This window comes from Oncorhynchus keta, chromosome 32 (genome assembly GCF_023373465.1).
Source record: "Oncorhynchus keta strain PuntledgeMale-10-30-2019 chromosome 32, Oket_V2, whole genome shotgun sequence".
Taxonomy (NCBI): domain Eukaryota; kingdom Metazoa; phylum Chordata; class Actinopteri; order Salmoniformes; family Salmonidae; genus Oncorhynchus; species Oncorhynchus keta.
In genome coordinates, this window is record NC_068452.1 from 14,756,698 (window position 1) to 14,767,431 (window position 10,734).

Consider the following 10,734-nt stretch of genomic DNA (forward strand, 5'->3'; position numbering starts at 1 on the left):
CTTGGCCATAGTGGAGTTTGGAGTGGGACTGTTTGAGGTTGTGGACAGGTGTCTTTTATACTGATAACAAGTTCAAACAGGTGCCATTAATACAGGTAACGAGTGGAGGACAGAGGAGCCTCTTAAAGAAGAAGTTGCAGGTCTGTGAGAGCCAGAAATCTTGCTTGTTTGTAGGTGACCAAATACTTGTTTTCCACCATAATTTGCAAATAAATTCAGAAATGTGATTTTCTACAATGTGATTTTCTGGATTTATTTTCTAATTTTGTCTGTCATAGTTGAAGTGTACCTATGATGAAAATTACAGGCCTCTCTCATCTTTTTAAGTGGGAGAACTTGCACAATTGGTGGCTGACTAAATACTTTTTCCCCCCACTGTACGTCAATGTTATTATCTGAGGCTACCCGGGAACATATCCCAGTCCACGTGATCAAAGCAATCTTGAACCTTGGAATTCGATTGGTCAGACCAGGGTTGGATAGACCTAAGCACGGGCACTTCCTGTTTCAGTTTCTGCCTATAGGAGGGGAGCAACAAGATGGAGACATGGTCAGATTTGCCAAAGAGGGGGAGGGCCTTGTATGCATCGCAGAAGTTAGAGTAGCAATTTTCGTATGTGTTACTCACTAGTGTACAGCAATCGATATGCTGGTAGAATTTAGGTAGCCTTTTTCTCAAATTAGCTTTGTTAAATTCCACAGCTACAAGAAATACATGCAGCCTCAGGATATATGGTTTCCAGTTTGCATAAAGTCCAGTGAACTTCCTTGATGGCCGTCTTGGTATCCGCTTGCGGGGGGATATACACGGCTGTGACGGATAACCGAGGATTAGTTCTCTTGGGAGATAATTCGGTCGGCATTTGATTGTGAGGAATTCTAGGTCAGGTGAATAAAAGGACTTGAGTTCCTGTATGTTGTTACAATTACACCATAAGTCATTAATCATGAAACATACACCCCGGCGCTTCTTATTCCCAGAGAGATGTTTATTCCTGTCAGCGTGATGCACTGAAAATCCCGTTGGCTGTATGGACTCCGACGGCATGTCCCCAGCTAGCCATGTTTCCGTGAAACAGAGTATGTTACAATCCTAGATATCTCTTTGGAAAGCAACTCTTACCCTGATTTCGTCAACTTTGTTAACTAGGGACTGGACATTAGCGAGTAATATACTCGGAAGCAGTGGGTGGTGTGCGCACATCCGAAGCCTCACTAGAAGACCGCTCCGGCACCGTCTCCTCTGGCAGCGTTGTTTTGGGTCAGCCTCTGGAATCAAATGCCCTGGGAGGTGCAGACTGTCACGCCCTAACCATAGAGAGCCCTTGTTTCTCTATGGTGTAGTAGGTCAGGGCGTGACTAGGGGGTATTCTAGTTGAATATTTCTATATTGTGTTCTAGTTTATATTTTCTATGTTGGTGTTTTGTATGATTCCCAATTAGAGGCAGCTGGTAATCGTTGTCTCTAATTGGGGATCTTTTGTGTTTAATATACCATGTTTTAAGTGAGAATTGGGAAGGTTTCATGCCCGAAAAATAAAGTAAATGATTGCCTACTTCACCCATAATTTATAACATTTTTGCAAACAAAGTATTGTGTAATTCTAGTAGTTAGCTGCACCACTACCTGGTAAACTACCTAGATTTGAATGTATCTCAACTACCACCAAGCTACTGGAAAATGTAGTTAAATTACTAGTTGAAATATGCAGAACAAAAATATAAATGTAACATGTAAAGTGTTGGTCCCATGTTTAATGAGCTGAAATAAAAGATCCCAGAAATGGTTGTGCTTCTAGTTCCGACAATGCAGTAATAACCAACAAGTAATCTAGCTAACAATTCCAAAACTACTACCTTATAGACACAAGTGTAAGGGGATAAAGAATATGTACATAAAGATATATGAATGAGTGATGGTACAGAGCGGCATAGGCAAGATACAGTAGATGGTATTGAGTGCAGTATATACATATGAGATAAGTATGTAAACAAAGTGGCATAGTTAAAGTGGCTAGTGATACATGTATTACATAAGGATGCAGTAGATGATATAGAGTACATTTGAGATTAATAATGTAGGGAACATTATATTAGGTAGCATTGTTTAAAGTGGCTAGTGATATATTTTACATCATTTCCCATTATTAAAGTGGCTGGAGTTGAGTCAGTGTGTTGGCAGCAGCCACGCAATATTAGTGGTGGCTGTTTAACAGTCTGATGGCCTTGAGATAGAAGCTGGTTTTCAGTCTCTCGGTCCCAGCTTTGATGCACCTGTACTGACCTCGACTTCTGGATGATAGCGGGGTGAACAGGCAATGGCTCGGCTGGTTGCTGTCCTTGATGATCTTTATGGCCTTCCTGTGACATCGGGTGGTGTAGGTGTCCTGGAGGGCAGGTAGTTTGCCCCCGGTGATGCGTTGTGCAGACCTCACTACCCTCTGGAGAGCCTTACGGTTGTGGGCGGAGCGGTTGCCGTACCAGGCGGTGATACAGCCCGACAGGATGCTCTCGATTGTGCATCTGTAGAAGTTTGTGAGTGCTTTTGGTGATAAGCCAAATTTCTTCCGCCTCCTGAGGTTGAAGAGGCGCTGCTGCGCCTTCTTCACGATGCTGTCTGTGTGGGTGGACCAATTCAGTTTGTCTGTGATGTGTACGCCGAGGAACTTAAAACTTACTACCCTCTCCACTACTGTTCCATCGATGTGGATAGGGGGATGTTCCCTCTGTTTCCTGAAGTCCACAATCATCTCCTTAGTTTTGTCGACGTTGAGTGTGAGGTTATTTTCCTGAGGGCCCTCACCTCCTCCCTGTAGGCCGTCTCGTCGTTGTTGGTAATCAAGCCTACTACTGTTGTGTCGTCCGCAAACTTGATGATTGAGTTGGAGGCGTGCGTGGCCACGCAGTCGTGGGTGAACAGGGAGTACAGGGGAGGGCTCAGAACGCACCCTTGTGGGGCCCCAGTGTTGAGGATCAGCGGGGTGGAGATGTTGTTTCCTACCCTCACCACCTGGGGGCGAACCGTCAGGAAGTCCAGTTGCACAGGGCGGGGTCGAGACCCAGGGTCTCGAGCTTGATGACGAGCTTGGAGGGCACTAATGGTGTTAAATGCCGAGCTGTAGTCGATGAACAGCATTCTCACATAGGTATTCCTCTTGTCCAGATGGGTTAGGGCAGTGTGCAGTGTGGTTGAGATTGCATCGTCTGTGGACCTATTTGGGCATTAAGCAAATTGGAGTGGGTCTAGGGTGTCAGGTAGGGTGGAGGTGATATGGTCCTTGACTAGTCTCTCAAAGCACTTCATGATGACGGAAGTGAGTGCTAGTCATTTAGCTCAGTTACCTTAGCTTTCTTGGGAACAGGAACAATGGTGGCCCTCTTGAAGCATGTGGGAACAACAGACTGGGATAGGGATTGATTGAATATGTCCGTAGACACACCAGCCAGCTGGTCTGCGCATGCTCTGAGGGCGCGGCTGGGGATGCCGTCTGGGCCTGCAGCCTTGCGAGGGTTAACACGTTTAAATGTTTTCCTCACTTCGGCTGCAGTGAAGGAGAGTCCGCATGTTTTAGTTGCGGGCAGTGTCAGTGGCACTGTATTGTCCTCAAAGCGGGCAAAAAAGTTATGTAGTCTGCCTGGGAGCAAGACATCCTGGTCCGTGACGGTGCTGGTTCTCTTTTTGTAATCCGTGATTGACTGTAGACCCTGCCACATACCTCTTGTGTCTGAGCCGTTGAATTGAGATTCTACTTTGTCTCTATACTGACGCTAAGCTTGTTTGATTGCCTTGCGGAGGGAATAGTTACACTGTTTGTATTCGGTCATGTTTCCAGTCACCTTGCCCTGATTAAAAGCAGTGGTTCGCGCTTTCAGTTTCACGCGAATGCTGCCATCAATCCACGGTTTCTGGTTTGGGAATGTTTTAATCTTTGCTATGGGAACGACATCTTCAACGCACGTTCTAATGAACTCGCACACCGAATCAGCGTATTCGTCAATGTTGTCGTCTGACGCAATACGGAACATATCCCAGTCCACGTGATGTAAGCAGTCTTGGAGTGTGGAATCAGATTGGTCGGACCAGCGTTGAACAGACCTCAGCGCGGGAGCTTCTTGTTTTAGTTTCTTTGCTTTTCCGAAAGGAGGGCGGGGCAGGGCCTTATATGCGTCGCGGAAGTTGGAATAGCAATGATCCAAGGTTTTTCCCGCCCTGGTTGCGCAATCGATATGCTGATAAAATTTAGGGAGTCTTGTTTTCAGATTAGCCTTGTTAAAATCCCCAGCTACAATGAATGCAGCCTCCGGGTATATATGGATTCCAGTTTGCAAAGAGTCAAATAAAGTTCGTTCAGAGCCATCGATGTGTCTGCTTGGGGGGGAATATATACGGCTATGATTATTCAAAGAGAATTCCCTTGGTAGATAATGCGGTCTACATTTGATTGTGAGGAATTCTAAATCAGGTGAACAGAAGGACTTGAGTTCCTGTATGTTGTTTTGGCCACACCACGTCACGTTAACCATAAAGCATACGCCCCCGCCCCTCTTCTTACCAGAAAGATGTTTGTTTCTGTCGGCGCGATGCGTGGAGAAACCAGCTGGCTGCACCGTCTCCGATAGCGTCTCTCCAGTGAGCCATGTTTCCGTGAAGCAAAGAACGTTACAGTCTCTGATGTCCCTCTGGAATGCTACCCTTGCTCGGATTTCATCAACCTTGTTGTCAAGAGACTGGACATTGGCGAGGAGAATGCTAGGGAGTGGTGCACGATGTGCCCGTCTCCGGAGTCTGACCAGAAGACCGCTTCGTTTTCCCCTTTTTCGAAGTGGTTTTTTGGGGTCGCTGGCTGGGATCCATTCCGTTGTCCTGGGTGAAAGGCAGAACACAGGGTCCGCTTCGCGAAAGTCATATTCTTGGTCGTACTGATGGTGAGTTGACGCTGCTCTTATGTTCAGTAGTTCTTCTCGACTGTATGTAATGAAACCTAAGATGACCTGGGGTACCAATGTAAGAAATAACACGTAAAAAAAACAAAAAACTGCATAGTTTCCTAGGAACGCGAAGCGAGGCGGCCATCTCTGTCGGCGCCGGAAGTACAGGTGCACCTTGTGCCGAGGACAATAAAAGGCCACTAAAATGTGCAGTTTTTCCACACAACACAATGCCACAGATTTTGTTTAGTGGGAGCATGCAATTGGCATGCTGACTGCAGGAATGTCCACCAGAGCTATTGCCAGAAAATGTAATGTTAATTTCTCTACCATAAGCCGTTTTAGAGAATTTGGCAGTTCATCCAATCGGCATCACAATCGCAGACCCGTGAAACCACACCAGCCCAGGAACTTCACATCTGACTTCTTAACCTGCGGGAAGCTCATCTTCCTGCTCCTCATCCTCACCAGGGTCTTGACCTGACTGCAGTTCGGTGTCATAACTAACTTCAGTGGGCAAATGCTCACCTTCGATGGCCACTGGCATGCTGGAGAAGTGTGCTCTTCACGGCTGAATCCTGGTATCAACTGTACCAGGCAGATGGCGTCATATGGGCGAGCAGTTTGCTGATGTCAACATTGTGAACAGAATGCCCAATGGTGGCAGTGGGGTTATGGTATGGGCAGGAATAAGCTATGGACAACAAACACAATTGCATTTTATCGATGGCAATTTGAATGCACAGAGACACTGTGATGAGATCCTGAGGCCCATTGTGTCATTCATACGCTGCCATCGCCTCATGTTTCAGAATGATATTGCAAGGATCTGTACACAATTCTTGAAAGTTGAAAATGGCCCAGTTCTTCCATGGCCTGCACACTCACCAGACATGTCACCCACCCATTGAGCATGTTTGGGATGCTCTCAAATCAAATCTATTGGTCACATACACACATACAGCAGATGTTATTGAGGGTGTTTGTGCTTGTGTTCCTAGCTCCAACAGTGCATTAGTATCTAACAATTCACAACAATACACAAATCTGAAAGTAAAAGAATGGAATGGAAGAAATACATTAGGACGATCAATGTCGGAGTGGCTCTGGATCGATGTGTATGACAGCGTGTTCTAGTTCCCGCCAATATCCAGCAACTTTGCACAGCCATTGAAGTAGAGTGGGAGAACATTCAACAGGCCACAATCAACACCCTGATCAACTCTATGCTAAGGAGATGTGTCGAACTACATGAGGCAAATGGTGGTCACACCAGATGCTGACGGGTTTTCTGATCCACGCCCCTACCTTTTTTTAAGGTGTGTATGACCAACATAATCATATCTGTAGTCCCAGTCATGTGAAATCCATAGATTAGGGCCTAATGAATTGATTTCAACTGACTGATTTCCTTATATGAACTGTAGCTCAGTAAAATGGAAGAAATTGCTACATGTTGCGTTTATAGTTTTGTTCAGTGTACATGTAGTTCACTACTCCCCAACACTGCATTAAATGTTGTTAATACAGAAAGTAACCAAAAATCTGAACTAATTGGTATATTCATATGTTCAATAGATGTTCGCTAAAAGCTTTCTAGAATTGTTTTCCAGAAGTTCCACAAGTCACTGCAAATTTGACGCCAGTTTGCCACAAAACTGAAAATTTGCGCTTGGCACAAACTTGCGGAAAATTTACCAAAGAGTTGCCACAACTGTTGAACCGTTTTTTTTCGGTAAGGAGCTGCGTCTTTTGGTGCTATTTTTTTTGTTGCAGCAGTGTTTGCATGTGGAGGTTGTGAGAGTGGCACTTGCCGTGTATGAGATGGGTTCCTCAGCCTCCTGCGAGACGGCCACGTTGACAACAACACTCAAGCACAAGTAAATCCGTAGCATTGTGACGTCCCTGCGACATTGAGAAAAAGATTGAGTGAGAAAATGTGTTTTTCAAGTAAGTGTCCTTGTGAACATGTTGAGTCTCAGAATGTTCCAGAAATGTCTGTATACATTGGCAAAATGTTTTCAGAATGCATCTAATTTGGTCCAGTTTTCTTTATGTTTCCCAAATGGGAGTCCACAACCTTCCTGTGACATTCCCATGGCCAGTACTCACTTTCTAACACATGCTGAGGAAGGCACTAAGTTGAGATCTGTGTCAGCATGGACAAGATTCTCACAAACCAAATTCATACCTCTGTCTGTTTTATGTCATATTATCATGAAATTATATAAAATATGATTATATGCTGATTATAACATTATATGGTGCATACATTATAATTGCCATTACTATTTGAAAATTGGCATTATGACCTATATAGCAAAACTTCCTTAATGAAGAATTCAGCACATTCTATTACTATTTAACTATTTTCCTAAGCTGGATAGAGCAACATCCCCTTTGCACAATGTCCCTTCATTGAAAACAGGAAATGCTTGGAAAATCATGTTCAAATTCCATGGCATGACCTGTGGCAAACTTACAGTAATACCACAATGCCTAATGCTGATGCTGGCATATCGATATTGCGTATCCAGTGTCTGAAAAAGTAGGTACTGTATGTATTAAGGTTGTCCAAAATAGTGGGTCAGCTGGGATGCAGACACTAGTAAATCACACAGCTATGTCTCTGCCATTCTCCTCCATAATTACAACAGTGAACTTGACTACAGAATAATTGGCTGTGTGTGTGTGTGCATGCGTGCAGAGTGAAAACCAATTGTAAAGCGTCTTTATTGCACCATCAGTTGGTGTATGTTGTTAAGAAAAATAATTACATCAGGAGAGTAATTGTTAGGCAAGTACAAACATCTCCATTGGGAGCACAGCCTGGTCTCATAGACTAGATGTAACATAGTACAAGTAAATCCAGGACACCCCATTTAGTATGATATGTTCCGTTTGGTATGGTTACATGAGACAGAATGTTACTTAAGGGAAAATCATAAGGAGGGAGGGTGGTTGGTTGGGTGTATAACAATGTGAACATCTGTTTGAATCTCAAAGACAACTTTAGCATTTTTGCTAATTACTTACTACTTTTTTTTTAGCTAATTGGCAACAACTTATCATTAGAGCTAATCCTTCCCCTAATCCTTCCCCTTGCTACATCCACAAATTAATACATACCATAAGATAACTAAATGGAGTGTCTCAAATGTACTTACTGAATGATACGAAATGCTCTGAGACCAGGTTGCATTCAATTTTTTTATTGGCAAAGGTTCAAATCCCCCTCCAGCTACCTTCTGAATCACCCTATCAGTTTCATGTTTTCTCTGAAAGTACATCCCCATTCCGCGTTTAGCTCTTGTTAATAATGTAAGTACTTTAAAGTTTAATAAATCATTATATCCTATTGGTGTCGTATCTAGCGTTATCAACATAACATATTTTAACACTAATCGCCCCACGTAGTAACGTTTGAGTTACAAGATAAACCACAGGCTAGATAGCCAACTATCTTCCCAGGGACTACAGATGAAAACTACCAAACTGGCCAAATGTCCCTGTCAAATGCATAAATTGGCATAGAATAGAAACGGTCAATTCCGACATGGTGCGAATGTCTGATGCAGCGATTATAAACAAAACCAATTTCCGATTATAACAATTTGTAATAAATTATTTAACGTCTCCTGAACAATGCGCATTCAATTCAACAGATCAAATGTAGATTAGGATCATAATGACATGCAACCTAATTTGGAGTAGTGCAAAATGTAACGTTAGGCTATGCAATGTACGGTTTCATTTGCATTCGATAGGATTGCAATTTACCTGTAAAATTACTTTTTAGTTGGGTGTGTATCAATATTGAATTGATTATTTTCCTCCGGAGGGTCCCGTCAGAAGTGATGGTGAGTCTGAAGAAGCAACTTCTCCCTGAAATCAGTACACTTATGTACAAATTACCAGGGCATCACAGGGTAACAAAAGGATCGGGAGGTGGTGCTATCTTTACAGGTTACATCCGCGTCAAAGGTTTTTGTCTCTTTAACGTTGCAAAGTAATTTCTACTGTATCTAATAAAAAGCATTGCGCCCCCTCTACCGGAGATGTGAAAATATTGAGGCAGGTAAATGTAATAGGACAACTTGGCACTGCCAGTCAGAGCCAGAATGTTTTTGTTCAAATGTAATTGTTAAGCCCTGTTTGGAGGGATCAGAGAGTGTAGCGTAAACTATATGAAGTCTAAGACCAGACATACAGGAGCTCTATAAATCGTAACTTTAATCTTGACAGGCAAATACAATCTCAATTAGTTCAGATAGTCACCGGTCAGGCATTGGTCAGGCATTACTAATCAATGATGAACATCCAATTTTCATCCTAACATTGACAACACAGGAACAATCTCAATTGGATACTCCTGATGTCCATTCTCCTCCCTTCCTTCTCAGAACCCATTGGAGAAGGTCAGAGGGGACAATTGAGATTCTTCCGTTAATCACACTTCCTCTGACAGCCTCTGCCTAAGACTAGTGTTAAGTTTGAAGGATAGACATGACCACAGATGTCATAGCAAACTGTACTCTTTTAATTATAAATTCAACTGAACAATACAGAACGTTGGGGGGCTTAACATATCCCCAAGGTCAGAGAAACCAACGAGATGGGACAATTATGGAATTTTGGGTCACAATTAATTGTCATGCAAATGAACACAGTCAGTTTTGGTAAAAAAAAAAAAAAGAGCTTATGTATAAAATATATTTAATTTGCTACAAAATACCTAGTGATTGCAGCTTTTGTTGACTCCCCGTCTCAAAAACCACTATAAAGTACTTAAGTAAAAACATTTTAAAGTACTAAAGTAGTTTACTTTACTTTTTAGATTTGACAACTTTCACTGTACATTTCTAAAGAAAATTATGTACTTTATACTGCGTACATTTTCCCTGACATCCAAAAGTATCCGTTACATTTTGAATGGTTAGCAGAACAGGAAAATGGTCCAATTCACGCACGTATCAAGACAACATCCATGGCCATCCTAACTGACTCTGATCTGGCAGGTGCACTAAACACACGTGCTTCATTTGTAACTGATCTCAGAGTGTTGGAGTGTGGCCCTGGCTATCTGTAAATGTAAAAAAAAATAACAATAAAATGATGCTGTCTGGTTTGCTTAATATAAGGAATTTGAAATGGTTTATACTTTTTATACTTATGTATATTTGAGAAATTACATTTACTGTTGATACTTAAGTACATTTAATACCAAATTACTCAAGTAGTATTTTACTGGGTGACTTTCAATTGAGTAATTTTTATTAAGGTACAGTATCTTCACAGTCACTGACAATGACCAAAACACAAAATGTGGAGTTCTAGGAGGGGTTCTGAAAGACACTCATGGGGGTGTCCACTGAAAGTTGACTAGCAACAACAACTGGGCCCTAAAAGACAACCACCATGAGCGCCCACTGAATGCCCAAGAAGAGGCAAACAAAATAAAACCCACGGCAAACCTAAAGACAGGAAGCAAACCAAAAAGTGGAGCAAAAGGAAAACAGGGAAGATCAGATAAAGGATTGTTTAAAAAAAATCAAAATAGGGAGCGCCAACTAAAGGTGTTATCCCTCCACATCTCTCAAGCCAACTGGAGCACTGGGCCAGCCGCTCTTAAATATCACCTGTGCCAACATAGGTGGAACACCTTCTGACTAACGAGATGACAAGCCAGCAAAGGTGTAACACATACTGACTAATGAGGTGACACCATACGCCCAACATGCTAATGTCCAACCTCAAAATATAAATGATAAAACCAAAGCCTGTAAGCTTGTAACAAACCACTGT

At 42.7% G+C, this 10,734-nt stretch overlaps 1 protein-coding gene across 2 annotated transcripts in view; it reads right to left on the minus strand.

Moving 5' to 3' along the window:
* Positions 1–8,896, minus strand: part of LOC118365058 (EGF-containing fibulin-like extracellular matrix protein 1) — a 35,737-nt gene extending 26,841 nt beyond the window's left edge. Inside the window, exons 1-2 of one of the 2 annotated variants that reach the window (XM_052490677.1) lie at positions 8,722–8,896; positions 6,744–6,834 (exon numbers count right to left, since the gene is read on the minus strand). In XM_052490677.1, coding sequence (XP_052346637.1) covers positions 6,744–6,824 — 81 coding nt within the window. In that variant the 5' untranslated portion in view covers positions 6,825–6,834; positions 8,722–8,896. Of the gene's footprint in view, positions 1–6,743; positions 6,835–8,709 lie in introns of both variants that reach the window. The other variant, XM_035746964.2, reaches the window with a different exon arrangement.
* Between the last annotated feature and the right edge of the window lie 1,838 nt (positions 8,897–10,734).